The sequence below is a fragment of the Hippoglossus hippoglossus genome, chromosome 6, assembly GCF_009819705.1.
Source record: "Hippoglossus hippoglossus isolate fHipHip1 chromosome 6, fHipHip1.pri, whole genome shotgun sequence".
In the NCBI taxonomy this organism is placed as follows: Eukaryota; Metazoa; Chordata; class Actinopteri; order Pleuronectiformes; family Pleuronectidae; genus Hippoglossus; species Hippoglossus hippoglossus.
In genome coordinates this window covers 28,192,257-28,210,034 of record NC_047156.1, presented here as the reverse complement: position 1 = coordinate 28,210,034, position 17,778 = coordinate 28,192,257, and the positions used below count along the sequence as shown (strand labels likewise).

The 17,778-nt window shown below is 39.4% G+C and overlaps 1 protein-coding gene across 1 annotated transcript in view; it reads right to left on the bottom strand.

Moving 5' to 3' along the window:
• cfdp1 (craniofacial development protein 1) overlaps positions 1–16,594 on the bottom strand; it is a 39,679-nt gene extending 23,085 nt beyond the window's left edge. Inside the window, exons 1-3 of the mRNA XM_034587350.1 lie at positions 16,383–16,594; positions 3,310–3,436; positions 2,932–3,160 (exon numbers count right to left, since the gene is read on the bottom strand). Of these exons, the coding sequence (XP_034443241.1) occupies positions 2,932–3,160; positions 3,310–3,436; positions 16,383–16,449 (423 nt within the window). The 5' untranslated portion in view covers positions 16,450–16,594. The remainder of the gene's footprint in view (positions 1–2,931; positions 3,161–3,309; positions 3,437–16,382) is intronic.
• Between the last annotated feature and the right edge of the window lie 1,184 nt (positions 16,595–17,778).

Sequence of the window (17,778 nt, the reverse complement as noted above, 5' to 3'; positions counted from 1 at the left end):
ATGATAGTGACGGGCTCTCTATTCCACAAACCGTATTTATTGGTGAATGTGTACGCTCCAAACTGGGATGATGTTGACTTTGCCAACAGACTATTAGCCTCCCTTCCAAACTTAAATACACATCAATTGATCTTGGGAGGGGATTTTAATTGTGTTATGGATCGTAGCCTGGACCGCTCAAGCCCTAAAATTATTCCTCCCTCAAAAATGTCTCAAAGTTTTTCGATGTTTATGAAAAAAATGGATATATAGACCCCTGAAGGCGTTCAAACCCAAATTTGAAAGTGTTTCAAATTGATTATTCGTTGACACAGCCTTTATACCACATATTAAGTCTGTAAAATATTTAGCCATTGTAATTTCCACCATGCCCCCTTGAAACTAGACAATTCCTTTACCTTAAATCAGAAGAACTGACCACCATGGAGGCTGAGCCCCTTGTTACTTTCTGATAAAGACTTCTGTAACAAGGGGTTCAGCCTCCATAGATACTTTTATTGAGACTAATGCATCTAATTCAGTCTCCTATTCCCTTCTGTGGGATCCTCTAAAAACATTTTTGCGAGGGGAAATTATTTAATTTATATCAGAAATTGCTGAGCTAAACCGGACTGTAGAATTGGAGGAGATCCAGGTGGCAATTGCATTAGGGTTAGGGTTAGTTACTTTGGAGTGCCAGCCAAATCTACCCAATATGGGACTAAAGCAAGGGACATTATTGCCTTCACCACTCTTTTGGCACGCCATAGAATTCTGCTTGCGTGGAAATCTCTTATCTCACCATCTCAGTCTGGCTGGCTAAAGGAAATTTTGTTTTTCTTGAGCCTTGAAAAAATTAAATATGCACTCAGGGGATCTAAGGATCATTTTATTAAGAAATGGAAACCTTTCATTTTTTATTTTAACAATGTCTACGTTGCCTCCTGAGTGAGACTGACCTGTCTGCTATGTATTAATTTAGCTGGTCCTCTGTCTGTCCCTTGTCTGTCTAACTGATATCAACCTGTAGCTTCACAGCACAACTACTGTATTACAGAACCTTACCTAATTGTTTAGGCTATCCGGGTGGGAGGGTGGGCGAACGGGCTTGTTTGTACTTGGTTTTATTCTTATACATTTTTTTTCTCTTTTATTTATTTATTTTTTTGTACTGTTGTGGTTGTTTTCTTTTTTATTGTATGTGCGTTTTAAATTTTCATTGGTATTTACTAAAAATGGGGGAAAAAGATTGAAGTACTGGATCTTTAAATTCTGTATGTTATATTGTACACTTCCTTCAGTGGTCGAAATAATAAATATGGATGAATTCATATTCCATTGTTAACACGACAAAAACAGTTCTGGCTCAGTTCTGATTGTTCATTTAGTTTTTTAGTGATGTACATCAGAAAACTTCAAACAACTTTAGGTGGAAGAGGAAAATTTTTCCTTCAAAAGAATTTTAATTAAATATTTTTGATATCTCAAATAAGAAATGTCAATGTATTAAAATAGTAATTCAGATGAATACTGAGCTGCAAAGCTAGTCACCAGCAGCTTTAAGTTTAAGAGTTTTTAAGTTTATGTTTTCACCTGGTTAATTTAATAAAGATGCTGAAAAGCACCAGTACTGTCTCTGGCTGTGTGTGGGAGACCCCGGTGGCATGGTCTATTGCCACAGTGGCACCCAATGTGGGGCTCCACGCAGCCAGAGACCCGGACCGGCAAGCGGAGATGGCGCTTGTATGGTTGGCGGAGGACTTCGCAGCCGCATACCGGGAGCAGTCAGCCGGGCAGATGGTGGGCGCGGCTCCTGTTCTGCATCCCCTTGCGGCACTGCTTCACTGACACTCGCTTTTGTCCTTTTTTTTTTCTTCTCACTAACGCTGGCTGCAAGTGCCTCGTATTCTCGCCATACATCGTCGTCCAAATGATGGACTCTAAGGTGACTTATGAGATTGGTAGTGTTAAAAAATGTCCCCCTCTAGGAACCTCACATTTGTTGCAAATTACAATCCTACAGTCACTCTCAGAAAGTTTGAAAAACTTCCACAACGGCGACGCAATTTTCAGTTCCAACGTAAACACATCACGCTGCTATGGACAGGCACAGCTGTATGACGTCATGAGCACGACGAGGCGCACTGTGTTTATCGGATGTTTTATAGGTAATAATTTCCGATTCAGATAAATAAATAATAATATCAAATTCCCATTATCGAGCCGATAATATATCAGACTTATATATATCGTGCATCCCTAGTTCATAGCATGTTGCAGATTAAGCGTCTTTAAGCATTTTCAGTTCTGCCAATAGGGGGCCCCGAAAATTCCAAAAACGTGTAATGCAGTATCCGCTCGACAGAATTTCACTAAATTTGGAACCAGTGCTCTCTGGGAAAGAATGAACCAAAATCACAAAAAGTGCCACATTGATCTGATGAAGGGTGGACGAATGGCGTAACTCTGATTGCACTGCTACTTGCATTGAAATGATGACACGAGTGATTGTTCTCACTTAGACTGAAGTAAACCGACTGAAGTAACTTTCCTCAACTATGCGAAGCCTGAAAACTGCTTATTGCTTCTTTTCACTTGAATTTTGGCCAATTGAGCTGCTTCCTCATATTGAGCGCATTAAAACTCTAACTCGCTCATTGCTGCTTACTGCTATATTATTCTATATCATTTTTACATCCGTCGCGTGTTGGAAATGTCATCAACCCCCCTTCTTGCTTATCATGAATGCAGAGAGGGATCCCTTGCTGTGTTCTCCCATCGACTTCTGCAGATTTTCTGCGTACTTTATAGCAGGGGGCTCTCACTCGGACATTTGTGTTCATGCTTACACTTGATCCTGACAAAATGCGGAAGATGTCTAGAGTTCACTGTATGTCTAAAAGCAGCTTTAGTCATACATTTGGGTTTAGAATATACACCAGGTATCTTTACCTTCTGTGTGGTACTTGACTGTGCATTATCTGTGGATTGTTTGGGTCTGGATCCAACATCAGACAGGAATCTCACCCAGAGGTCATCAGATTTTTTCTTCAGTTTCTCTTCAGCAACATCCCCTTCCCCTCTGGGTTTGACCATCTCTTCCTGTGCTGGATGGGACTCTTGTGCTTCACCTCCATCCCTTCCTTCCATCTCGATTTTTAGTACTCCTTTCTTCCTCTTTCTGTGAATTGTATATTTCAAGGACCTCAGTGAATGCAAGTCTTTTTGATTAGTACCACCTACTTTTAATAAGAAAAGCCAAAGATTTCTCTTACTTTACTCTAATCAATTATTAAACACATTGAGGAGAGTCAATGAAACCACATTCACCTCATGCTGATGGCCTTCTTCTTCCTTTTTGTTTTGCTGACATCATCAGGATGTGGTACAACATCATCTGCGTACAGAGGGTCTTCCTTTAAACACTCATTAATGTCATCCTCGCTTAAATTATCATCTAAGGAGAAAGAAGAATGAGAAGAACAAGTTAGAGAAATTGAAGATCAAATTAAGGAGTAGGATGATTTCTATTGTTTGTATGTATACAGTGAAGGAAATAAGTATTTGATCCCTTGCCACTTTTGAAAGTTTGCCCACTGACAAAGAAATGAACGGTCTATAATTGTAATGGTAGGTTTATTTTAAAAGTGATAGACAGAATTTCAAATACAAAATCCAGAAAATCACAACATATAAAAGTTATAAATTGATTTGCATTTGATTGAGGGAAATAAGTATTTGATCCCCTACCAACCAGCAAGAATTCTGGCTCCCACAGACTGGTTAGATTAGTCCTCTCACTTTAAGAAAGTACTCCGAATCTCAACTCTTTATCTGTATAAAAGACACCTGTCCACAGAATCAATTAATCAGATTCTAACCTCTCCACCATGGGCAAGACCAAAGAGCTGTCTAAGGACTTCAGGGACAAGATTTTAGACCTGCACAAGGCTGGAATGGGCTACAAGACCATTGGCAAGCAGCTTGGTGAGAAGTAACAACTGTTGGTGCGATTATTCGGAGGGGAAGAACCACAAAATGAGCATCAATCGCCCTCAGTCTGGGGCTCCACGCAAGATCTCGCCTCGTGGGGTATTGATGATCATGAGAAAGGTGAGGGATCAGCCCAGAACTACACGGGAGGAACTTGTTAATGATCTCAAGACAGCTGGGACCACAGTCACCAAGAAAACCATTGGTAACACACTATGCCATTGTGGATTAAAATCCTGTAGCGCCCGCAAGGTCCCCCTGCTCAAGAAGGCACATGTACAGGCCCGTCTGAAGTTTGCCAATGAACACCTGAATGATTCAGAGAAGGCTTGGAAGAAGGTGATGTGGTCAGATGAGACCAAACTCAAGCTCTTTGGCATTAACTCAACTTGCCGTGTTTGGAGAAAGAGAAATGATGACTATAACCCCAAGAACACCATCCCCACCGTCAAGCATGGAGGTGGAAACATTGGGGGTGTTTATCTGCTAAGGGGACAGGACGACGTCACCGCATTGAGAGGAGGATCGACGGGGCCATGAAACGTGAACAACCTTCTGGGCGACAACCTTCTTCCCTCAGCCAGGACACTGAAAATGGGTGGTGGCTTGGAATTCCAGCACGACAATGACCCAAAACATACGGCCAAGGCAACAAAGGAGTGGCTCAAGAAGAAGCACATTAAGGTCATGGAGTGGCCTAGCCAGTCTCCGGACCTTAATTCCATAGAAAATCTGTGGAGGAAGCTGAAGCTTCAAATTGCCAAGCGACAACCTCGAAACCTTAAGGATCTGGAGTATCTGCAAAGAGTAGTAGACAAAAATCCCTCTTGAGATGTGTGCAAATCTGGTGACCAACTACAAGAAATGTCTGACCTCTGTGCTTGCCAACAACGGTTTCTCCACCAAGTACTAAGTCATGTTTTGCTAGGGGTTCAAATATTTTTTTCACACAATCAAATGCAAATCAATTTATAACTTTTATATGTTGTGATTTTCTGGATTTTTTTATTTGAAATTCTGTCTCTCACTGTTACAATAAACCTACCATTACAATTATAGGCCGTTCATTTATTTGTTGACTTACAAAATCGGCAAGGGATCACATACTTATTTCCTTCACTGTGTATATATATATATATATATATATATATATATATATATATATATATATATATTAGGCCTGTCAAACAATTAACATTTTTAATCAGATTAATCACCATTTCTAAATGCCCGAAAAATCCCAATTTTCTATATATATTGTTGTGGGAACGGAAGGATAAATGACAGAAGCATAGGATATATACATTTAATTTTTTTTTTTTTTATTGATGGCAAGTCCAAATGATAGAGTTATTAAGATAAAAAAATAAAATAAAACATACCACACCATAATTCAATTTTGGCTCTGTTTGCCTCTGAGCAAACATAGGATAATGTCATTTAGAATTTTTTTTTTTAATCAAACTCAAAGATAACCTTTATCCTAAACAATTAGGGCATCTTAGCCTTTGCTCTCTTTTTTTTTGCAAATATAGGATGGTTGAATAAAACTTCTTTCTTTTCTTTTTTAAATCAAACAAACAACCAAACCTTTACACAATTAAATGTGATTGTGAAATCTGAACCTGAACCCATCTGCAGAAGCAGTGTTGTGCCAGTTCACACTTAAAAAGAACCAGTTCCAAGTTCAGTTCATGCAGATGAAAATGAACTAGTTCACGTTCATAGTCCATTTTTTATTGGGATGATTTAGGTGACAAACGTACGGTCATGTGTTTGGTTCTGAATCGATGGTGTCGGATCATGTCTCCGTGTCGCTCCACTCATTTTAACACTGAGTCCTGACTGTGAGCGTCACGTCTCGTGTTGTACTGAGCACAAAATGTTGAAGAGTCATTTTCATGATGTTTAAATGCAGCCTCATAAACTCTGGAGCGAGGCACTAAGTTACTTCATGTACTGATCAGGTCCTGATAACTAGTGATGAGTGTTTATTAGTTCAAGTGAGAGCAGAGTGGAGGAGGACACAGAAACTCCAGCTCGGTACAAACCAACTGCAGCTTCTACTATGATCATGACGCAGCGGCACTGATCACTGAGCAGCTGTGAAACAGAGAAACTCTGTATTCACTGTTCTTCTACAAAGTCACTGACCGGCTGCTTAACGTGAACAAGCTCTGATCTCACTGCGTGTGTCGCTCTGAGCGAAGTGAGTGGGGGCGGGTATGGGTAAATGGAGCAGTGTCATTCTGCGCATAGCGTTACAAAAATGTACGCGTTAATTCCACAAATTAATCATCCCGCGCTAATGCGTTAATATTGACAGCCCAAATATATATATATATACACACACATAAGGGATGCAAACTATATATATCTGCCCGATATATTATCGGCTCGATAAGGGAATTTTATATTATTATTTATTTATCGGAATCGGAAATTATCACAGATAAAACGTCCGCATCTGGTCATACCTCTGTCCCTGTCCATTACCAGCGTGATGAGTTGGAACTGAAAAATGCGTTGCCGTTGTGAAGTTTGTCACTCTTTCTGAGAGCAACTGCCCGTGTCCGCATCGCTGGCTGCGACGAGCCCCACATTGGGTGCCAACTGTGCAAAAGACCATGCCACCAGGGGTCTGCCACACACAGCCAGAGACAGTACTGGTGTTTTTCAGCATCTTTATTAAATTAACCAGGTGAAAACATAAACTTACAAACTCTTAAACTTTAAAGCTGCTGGTCACTAGCTTTGCAGCTCAGTATTTTATCTGATTACTATTTCAATACATTGACATGTCATATTTGAGATGTCAAAATATTTAATAAAAATTCTTTTGAAGGAGAAATTTTCCTCCTTGACCTAAAGTTGTTTGAATTTTTCTGATGTACTTACATATAAATGTATCCATATTTTCTTACTATGTTTTGCAATTTTACCCTCAGGTGTGCATAAACTAAAGGCTATGAACTTCTTTTTTAAGAAACGTGAAATTATACTCGTATCAGCCATGTGACGCGTGAAATTATCGGTTATTCGTATCGCCCGGAAAAATCCATATCGTGCAACCCTAATATATATATATATATATATAGATACAACCCACACACCCACAACCACACACACACACACCACACACACACACACACACACACACACACACATGTAGGTAAAAGTCTTCTTGACATTGAGATCTTGAACATCTTTTAGATTTTCCAGATAGACCTGGCCAAAAATTTTTTCAACAACAAATACAACAGAAAAACACAGCTGTCAAAACACAACACAGGTACAAACTTCATCTCCTCACGCAGAAATTCAACAACCTGAGTAATACAGTCAGCTGTGAGATACCAAAAAAAGCAGCATGCAGAGGCAAATATGCTCTTTGAGTTGAGCTTTGCTGGATTTGCTCATGTAAGTAAATAGTGCTCTCAATGATGAGTTCTATATATCGACCTGACTTTTGACAATTTGGGGGTGGAGAGACATTGGCCCTCTTGTAATTGGTCGCTTTCAACGCAACCCCCAACTACGGGGACATCCGTGTATAAACAGCCAGTTAATAGCTAGATGGACGTAAACATAGGAGTTTTTAATATCAAGGCCAAATAATATTTGCTTCAATGGGAGCAAAGAAACTATCTCTTCATAGCTGTGTCCCTTGATGTGATAACTTGTCGAGGTCTACGTTTGTTATTAGTCTTTGTTGTTTTCTTGTGAATCTAAAAGGTACAAGCTCAATGGCTCATTAAGATCCACAGAGCCAAATACTCACAACAGTAGTGCTGTTACTACAAAGGCTGACGTTAAACACACACGCACGCACGCACGCACGCACGCAGGCGCAGGCAGCTGTCTCAGCCTGCTGTTCAAATGGTGTGTGTGTGCGTGATATCAATCTGTCCATTTAGGAAGCACAAGTGATTGTGAATAAATTTCACCTGCTTTGGTGCGAATGAAAGTGACAACAGGTGCAATGGAGAGGCAAAAGCAAGACAACCCCCAAAAAGGGATTGTTTTGCATGTGGCGGCCACAGACAATTGCTCTCTCCTTATCCTTACTGAATTATTCTTTCCTATTTTTGTATTCCTCAAGTGGGACCTGTGCTCACAGCCCAGCACCTTGCAGCTCAATTGGCATTCACCAGAGAACACCAGAATTGGCAGCTCCGCCACTGGTGGGCTGTTCTCTTTACAGATGAGAGCAGGTTCCCACTGAGCCCATGTGACAGGCATGAAAAAGTCTGATACACTACGCTTGGACTCTCTTGAAAACTCCCTTACTCTTGTGCAAAAGGAACAATCAGCTGTTGCAGAGAAAGTAGAGGGTCTTCCAAGGGCTTCAGGCTACAAACAGCGTTCTCCGCTGGAAGGTGAACGACCTGGAGAGCCGCTCAACACAATTGAATCTGAAGATTGTGGTGGTCACAGAAGGTGCGGAGAAAGGGCATCCTACGGCTTTTGTGTCTGAACTGAAAACTTTTAGGCCAGACTGCGTTCTTCAGCTGGTGGAAGTGGATAGAGCCCACCATATTCCGAAACCTCGACCGACATCAGAGGGAGAACGACCACGGACAATTGTTGCAAAAATACACCGCGACCAGGACAGGGAGCTGATATTGCGATTATGTCGGGAGAGAGCACCCTTGAAATATGACGGTGCACATATTTCCGGATTATACATTAGAGGTGATTAATCAGAGACAAGCTTTCGGTAAAGTCATCAAGACACTCCACGAGGCTAACGTGAAGGCTATTCTCCACTTCCCTGCAACGCTGTGCGTTGATCATAATGGAAAGACTACAACGTTTACTTCAGCGGAGGATGCAGAGCGTTTTGCAAATGCTTTACCCTCCAGCTGATGCTACAAAACCATGTACTGGTAAATCCAACAGAAGTGAGCTGCAAGATGGACTAATCGGTTGGAAGTTGTAATAGTCTGAGTCTGAGATACTGTTTTGATAGGTTGATTAAATACAAGTCTTTTTCTTTTTTAAGCTGAGCAAAAAGGCTTAAATGTTGGTTACCACATTGGTTTTGAACGTGTGTGAAGTCGTGGTAAATCCACATTGCTGCTTGTTGTTTCCCTAAGGAGATGGGGGCACGGCTAACCTGTTTGGCTTAAAGGTCGGTTAGGGTGGGACTGGGGTATGTTATATATAAAAGACTGGGGAATGTTTCAAATATTATTTAAATGTGATCAGCCTACTGTTTGTGTTATATCTGTCCTATATGTTTGCTATGACAGGGAGGCTTAGAAATACTCCTACTTCTGATACGGGGACAATAACATTTGTTACTTGGAATGTAAAAGGTATGGGAGGTCAAGTTAAGAGGGGGAAGGTGTTCTCACACCTGAAATCTCTGTATGCTGACACGATATTTTTTACAGGAAACGCATATTAAACCTTCTAATCAAAGTAGACTCAGGTCAAATTGGTTTTCAAAGGTTTATCAATCTACATTTTCATCGCTATTTTGTTTTAGAAATCTGTACCATTTCAATTATCTCTCCTTAATACCGACCCTTGTGGTAGAGATGTGATCGTCTCAGGAAGCATCAATTATATTCCTATCACTTTCAATTTAATACCTGATCTGAATTCTACTAACTTAATTATAGGGGGTGACTATAATTGTTAGTAGGGATTAGGGTTGTGCGATATTAGGAAAACTAGCGGTATCGATAATGTTGTTTAATATCGCGATTACGATATTACTTATAATTACTATTACTAATAAACATAAACAGTCCCTGGCTATGGACGCAGAGACCACAGACAGCTCCACAGCCGGGAGAAGGTGCACAGCCTGGTCACAGCGCCACCAAGCAGACACCAGGGAGCCATAGACAGCTCCACTAAGTCCACTTACAGTGTTAATGTGGGTCTTTTCTTACATGTTTGGACCGTGAAAAGAAATTTTACAGTCTTTAGCGGCTCTGTCGTTGCTCCGTCAAATATCTGTTTTCAAATTTTCTGTTTTCTCTCTATTCTCTTCTTATTATCTTCTTCCGCCAATGATTCACTGACGGAAAACCCCGTCAATGATCGGAATCATGGAGGACGATACATGACTTAAGTATAAATAAATAAATAAATTAAAAAAATAAAAATGCATAAATAAATAAGGAAATACCCCCCCACCACCACTTACTCCCTCAGAGACACACGCAGTGAGATCAGAGCTCGTCACCGTGAAGCAGCCGGTCAGTGACTTTGTAGAACAGTGGAAACAGTGAAAACACGGAGTTTCTCTGTTCACAGCTGCTCAGTGATCAGCGCCGCTGCTTCATGATCAGAGCAGAAGCTGCAGTTGGTTTGTACCGAGCTGGAGTTTCTGTGTCCTCCTCCACTCTGCTCTCACTCTAACTAATAAACACTCATCACCAGTTATCAGGACCTGATCAGTACATGAAGTAACTTAGTGTTTGTTTGATTCCAGAGTTTATGAGGCTGCATTTAAACATCATGAAAAATGACTCGTCAACATGTTGTGCTCAGTACAACACGAGACGTGACGCTCACAGTCAGGACTACTGACACCTAAATCATCCCAATAAAACATAACCTTAACTAACCCTAACCCTCTGAACTTGAACTAGTTAATTTTAAGTGTGAACTGGCTCAACACTGCAAACAGCTACTGGATAACAGTCAGCATTGAAAGGCAGAAGTAGTAGGACTGGATCATCACACTCCTGTGAACAATCCGGCATGAGACTGAGGTTAGGACCGCCTTTCTCATTAGCATACGGACACAGAAATTGCGGCCAAATATATTGACATGCAGAGCGTGAATGAGTGGCGCATGGATCATCATTATCGATAATACTCGATAACGTGAGCTCGCACATCGTTAAAACAACAATTAAGATATTATCATGGACGATATATATATCACACATCCCTACTAGGGGTGTGTGATATATATCACACACCCCTAGTAGGGATGCACAATATATATCGGCCCGATAATGGGAATTTTATATTATTTATTTATTTATCGGAAATTATAGCCGATAAAACGTTCGATAAATACATATGATGTGGTGGCCACACACAGTCATAGTCTGATAGATGCCGAAACGACGATAGTTTTACCACGGACATATGGACCTCAGACGTCAGTCCAGATAGTATGGTTACTTTGACAGCTCTGTGGCTGGATGATGTTTTGTAGCCGAGGGTTTATTTCAATTATACTGCGAGGCATTACTAGACGAAGGACACAAAAGATGTGTGGGTGAACCAGGTCAACATATCCTTTTATTTCTTCTTTACACGTCAACTCCTCTCTCTCCAGAACAAAACCACTTCCATTGGTGACCCTTCCCAACAGACACGCTGCTTATGACAGTAAACCCAAACCAACCTTCCACAATAAAGCAACTAAACGAAATAGCTTAACATTTCCATATGAGACATTGTTGCATGCACTCTCATACAGCAGGCTGTCAGTTCTATAAGAGCCTTCATTTTTAATGAAAGATGCACTTTATAAAATGTTTCAATTAATTTAATAACTGACATTTCTGCTCAGAGATATTTTCAGTTCATTTAATTTATTTTGAATTTTTAGGCAAAACATTTGATAAGATTTATGTTGCATGAAGGCAAAAGTATAGAGAAACCTTCCTCACACGCATGCACTAAAAGTACATAAGCGATCCTCAAACTTTTTCCTTTTCTTTATTGAGCATAATATTTCATGTGCTTTTGTCAGTTTTTATCAGGCTTTCAGTTTTATAATAGCCTTTATTTTGGAATGCACATTATTTTATCTGAATTACTATTTTAATACATTGACATGTCAAAATATTTTATTTAAATTCTTTTGAAGGAGAAATTTTCCTCCTCCACCTAAAGTTGTTTTAAATTTTCTGATGTACTTTGTACTACGTACAGACCTGAGTCAGAACTGTTTTAGTTGTGTTAACAATTGAATATTAATTCATCCATATTTACTATATTTTGCAATTTTACACTCAGGTGTGATTAAACTACAGGCTATGAACTTCTTTTTAAGAAACGTGTAAAGCATGTTATTATTGGTTATCGGTATCGGCCAGAAAAGTCCATATCGTGCATTCCTAATTGTTGCTAGATCCCTATCTCGATCGCCTTTCCACAAGCCCTCCGCTGTCTATTAATTCAGTGGGCACTTTGAATAATTTGATAAAATCATTTAACTTAGTAGATATATGAAGGATACAGCACCCAACTGATAAAGAATATACATTTTTCTCACATGTGCATAAAACAGATACCTGCCTTAATTATTTTATCATTGACTCTAAGCTGATCTCAAAAGTATTACAAACAAAATATCAGGGAATCTTAATCTTTTTGTTTATCATTGATAATGGGTCTGTCTCAGATTCTATCTTAAGAGGGAAATGATCTCAAATGAAGCTTCGAAGAAGAAGGAAAGGCAGAAACACCTTGCAGAAATAATGGTGCTGCTCTCTGAAACAGAGAAGGCATACTATTCCTCTCTGTCCATGAAAGATATATATTACATTACAAAATTGAAGAGTGAATATAACATAGTTTTGAGTGATCAGGTTAACAAGCAAATATTTAAGCTGAGACAAAAGCAATTTGAATTGAATGACAAGCCAGGTAAATTGTTGGCCAGGCGGTTGCAGGGTGCACAGGCAAGTAGGTCCATTCTTAAACTTAAGTCTTCCACTGGTGAAACTTTAACTAATCCATGTGATATAAAAAAAAACTTTAGAGAGCTATATTCAAAAGTTATACACCTCTAGCTGTAATGCATCTGATGAAGATATCTAGAAATTCCTGGATTCTGTTGAATTACCTAAAATAAGTGACTCTGCTAAACTTGATCCTGATTCAAATTTTACTGTTTGTGAAATCAAAGAGGCAATAAAATAATTTCCAAGCGATAAGGCTGCAGGTCCAGATGGGTTTGGTGCACAAACAGTAACTGCTATTTAGAACGATTAAACATTTAATAGCCGATGAGATATTTCCACAATCTTTTTATGAGGCCAATATTTGTCTACTGCTCAAGAAAGGGAGGGAAGATTTAGATCCGCTGGCATATAGACCCCTCAGTCTATTAAACTATGATCAGAAAGTGGTAGCAAAAATGATGGCCACTAGGCTGGGCAGGCAAATATCCTCATTAATACATCCTGATCCAACGGGCTTTGTATCTGGCATACTTTCTTCTTTTAATACTTGGAAATTATTTAAAATAATGTATACAAAACATAAAGTAAATGATAAGCCTTATTTTGCTAGATGCAGAACAGGCGTTTGATCAAATTTAATGGAGATATATGGAAGCCACATTGAGACACTATGGATTTGGTGAATTTGCTATCACTAATAAAGATGCTTTATGCTTGTCCTACATCTGCCATTCTCACTAACAGTAACAGGTCATTACCTTTTAACCTGAAGCATGGGACAAGGCGGGGCTGCTGTGCCAGTCCTCTGCTGTTTAACTTAGCACTCGAGTCTCTGGCTATTGGTATAAGGCCGTAGATATACTTGCTGTTAACTACGCATACGTGTGCGCATGATGAGCATGATGGTAGTGGCAGTGTAGCGGTAGTATTAGGGAATGTGACAGGGTCAGGGGTCAATGGGCACAAAAGCAGCGACAACAACGGCGGAAGGTTTTGAAGACAAGCTTATGGACCAAGTCGCCATTACCTAAATACAAACATTATTATTATTATTACATAAATAATCATTTTGCATCCTATATGGAGCTGAAAGAAACCTTCTCCCTTCCTCAGGCTCACTTATTCCGTTACTTACAAGTTAGACATTTTGTTAAAAATAATCTAAAACATTCTGAAAACCCACCAAAGGAACACATCCTAATTCTACATAGATTATATTATTCCAAAGAAAAAATTATATAATGTATCCTAATGTATTTGATATTTGTGACAGATGTAAATCTTAAAAAGACACTCAAGGCCACACCTTTTGGCTTTATCCTAAGATTGTCCCCTTCTGGCAGGTATTCTAAAATGTATGATCTACAGATGCACTTTACTTGGGTGTTGTTGTTTACCTTTCACAACCACTATTCATTTTGGTATGGAATTAATGCAAAAGTATTGCAATTAAGTCTAAAACCAGAAATCTAAATTCTTGTTCAATGTTCATACACTGCTCAAAAAAATTAAGGCTACACTTAAATCACATACAGGATCTCAAAGAACGACATTTTATATTCATCAATTGATTTCAATTTGAAATCACTCATTATCTACTCACCACTAAGCCAGTGGAGGGGTGGGTGACGTGTTTGAGTCCACAAAACTCTTCTGGAATCTCAGGGGTAAACAGCGTTGCAGCCAAATCCAATACAATTAAAGTCAATTGTGACCTCTTCTTCAGACGTAATAAAACAGAAAAAAACCTAACATGCCTCCACACTGCTCGTGTGGTGTCATCCAAGTGTCCGCAAGCCCCGACATTAAAATTCAACTCGAAAAGAGGTAATTTAATGTGTTTTTTAAGCCTAAATGTCCACTGATAGCCTCGTCAGGGGCGCGTTCACGTACCCATGGGCACCTCGGACCACACACACTCTCCCCCAAGGACACACGTGGGGTGCGTATTCGTGTGGCTACATCCGCTAGCATCGCCACTTCTGGTAGTGGACTTTTAGGCTTAAAACATGGTGTAAATTATGTCTTTTTAAGTCAAATATAATTGTTGGGGCTTGCGGACACTTGGATGACACCACACGAGCAGTATGGAGGCATGTTGTGTGTGTTTTCTGTTGTTTTATTACGTCTGAAGAAGAGGTCACTTTGGCTGAAACGCTGTTTATCCCTGAAACTCCTTAAGTGTTTTGTGGACTCAAACACGTTACCCACCATCAGCATTGGGTTGAGTAGATAATGAGTGGATTTTCATTTTTGGGTGAACTATCCCTTTAATGGCACTTTGTCACTAACCTTGGTTAAAGACACAAAACCATCCAGAAGGGATGGAGCAGACCAAGATAGAGAGGACCTCTTTGACACAGGACTAGCTGTCTTAACCAATGCAACCAATTTTGTGGGCTTCTTATTCTTATTCAACGCGTAACAATTAGCAACAATATGCCCTTGCCTTTTCCAGTAAGAATACACCGTTTCCTCTCTGCACTTACCATCTACACTTCTGTTATACCGTCTTTGGGAGGAACAGAAGAACCTGCAATTTCCTCTGAATTATTATCATTAAATCGAGGCGACACAACAGATTCCAAGTCAAAACTGTATTATGTGTGAGAACATAGTCATGTGCAAGTTTCACAGCGCCAGACAACTTGGCAGCTTTTTGCAAGTTAAGGTAAGTAGCAACTCACTCACACAGACAGTTCTCAAACGCTTCTATCAGCACTAAAGCTTTAAGATCATCGAAAGTTTTAACTCCTGAGCTAAGCACCAACGATCAAACAATGCCTCCTTCTCACGAGACATATGCAAGGCTCTAGACTAACTTTTTTCATTGGTTGCAATGGTTTGCAAAACTTTTTGATTTAGGCGCACCACCACAAAATTTAGGTGCACCAAAATTGTTTTACTGCACCTTTTGGCACCACAATAATACACATATTATACCTTTTCTTGACTAGGGCTGGGTACGCCACTGACTTCCCAAATCGATGCAATTCCAACTTAGGCAGTCTTGTTTTGATTTCCTATTCGAGTCAATTCAATATAGACTCACTTAAGCACATTTCATTGCAAAATACCAATTTTGCTTTGTATATCAGCTCTTAGGTTTGTATTGTTTATTATTAGGTTAATATTACAGCGTTTCCTCTAGAAGTGTGTGTTTGTGTGTGTGTGTGTGTGTGTGTGTGTCCACTCGTTTCTGTCGCTCTTCACATACAAACAGACAATCACACGTATTTAGTTATTCATCAACTGTGTCAGACTATGACTCCGAATTCCTCAGCAGAGTATGAAAGGTGGTTTGTATTGTTATAGCCACAAACATGTGGCTTGCACTTGTCCATATTACGTGCCACCTGAAGTTTTTTCACTTTTGCATTACTAAAACTGCACAACAAGTGCTCTGTGTAAAGTGTAGAGAACAGTAGGTTTTAGGAAGTTCTATCAACATCATCACATAAATCGTTCCTAATGAAACCCATATATTTTACTTTGTTCCTTACATCTAAGATAATAACCCTCGAAATGAGTGACTATGAAATCCAATCTCCAAAAACGATTTCAGCACATATTCCAAAAGTACGAGCCATTATGATAAAGGGGTACTTCTCCCGTTCGCTCCATATGTGCCTGGGATGATCTCAGGTCATCATCCATCAGCACAACAATGACCGTCAGTAGAATCCTCGGGTGATTTTCCTGTAGCAACTAACCAGTGTTTTGTATAGCGCCAGTTCTCACCTGATGGGACGTAGTCTGCGTCCTCATTAGACGAATATCCGTCAGAGTCGTAGTCACTATAGTTCATTATTGTGCATTAAAAGCCTCTGACTGATAATGAAGAAAATGAAACCGACCGAAATCTAACAAATTCTTCTTCTTCTTCTTCTTCTTCTTTTTCTTCTTCTTCTTCTTCTTCTTTTTCTTCTTCTTCTTCTTCTTTTTCTTCTTCTTCTTCTGATGTTGAACGGCGGTTGGCAAACAACTTATCGGTGGATTACCGCCACCTTCTGGAAAGGAGTGTGAGTCAGAATGGATATTTACCTAAATTCTGTTTTAGACTCCTGTGTTTTTTAGAAATCTGAATATAATATATCCTGCATCACCTGAGTCCCTCAGTAGTATTTCTCTTTGACTTAATGTTAAACTGTTTCTTTGGAGTGAGTTTTTAAGTGTCTGTCTCTGTAGATAATATTGTGGACAGACTACTACTAAAATATATGCTCACCGTTTCCTGCTCATTACAATTGTCACATCTGCCTTTGTCATGCCTGTTCATGGTCTGCAGGGTGCTGTTTAGATCTGTATGACCAAACCTCGTTCTTGATACTATCACCTTTTCCTTTGTATCTCTGTCCCATTCTTCCTGCCATCTCTTTTTCAGTCCTGATTAGAATATACTTTTGATCTCAGCCTTGCTATAATTTACTGCCACATCCAGGGGCGTAGCACAATATTCTGGGCCCTATACACAAGCAGACTGTGTGGGCCCCCTTCCTCTCTCGATTCATGATGTCCTTCATGCATATTTAAAAAGAAATTTCTACAAATAACAAAGTCAGATGTACAAATGAATCTGTAGTTTTTGTTGGGGTAGTCACTAATGAACAATACATACCAAATTTAGTATGAGTACATATGAAATCTCATCGCATTTCAATTCTCCTGTCTTAGACTTTTGCCTACTGTTACTTTACTATCGTTAAATGAGGTTTGTTTCAAGTATCGTGCTAAAAAGAACATTATTTAACATTTATTCAGGTATTTCATAAAGTATAAAGCAAACCTTAAAAATACCATCTTAGTTTTCTAACACATACATTGAGAAAATGTTTACTGCAAAATAAAAGACAACACTTGACTTCACTAGACTCTTTAATTTGCAGAAACTTAAACATCATGTTTAATTTACAGCTTTCATCCCATCAACCTAAAGTATTAATTTATGAATGAATGTAATCTCTCATCTCCAGCGTTTCTGTTGACTGAATCCATTCATTTGTTTTTTAAATGTTTTTATTGTGAAATATTTGCATGAGTGGAAAATGCATGGCTTCATACGGTATAGGACCGTATAGTACTGGTATTTATTTGAGTGTATAGGACTACTTTTTTACAAGGAAATACAGTGAATACA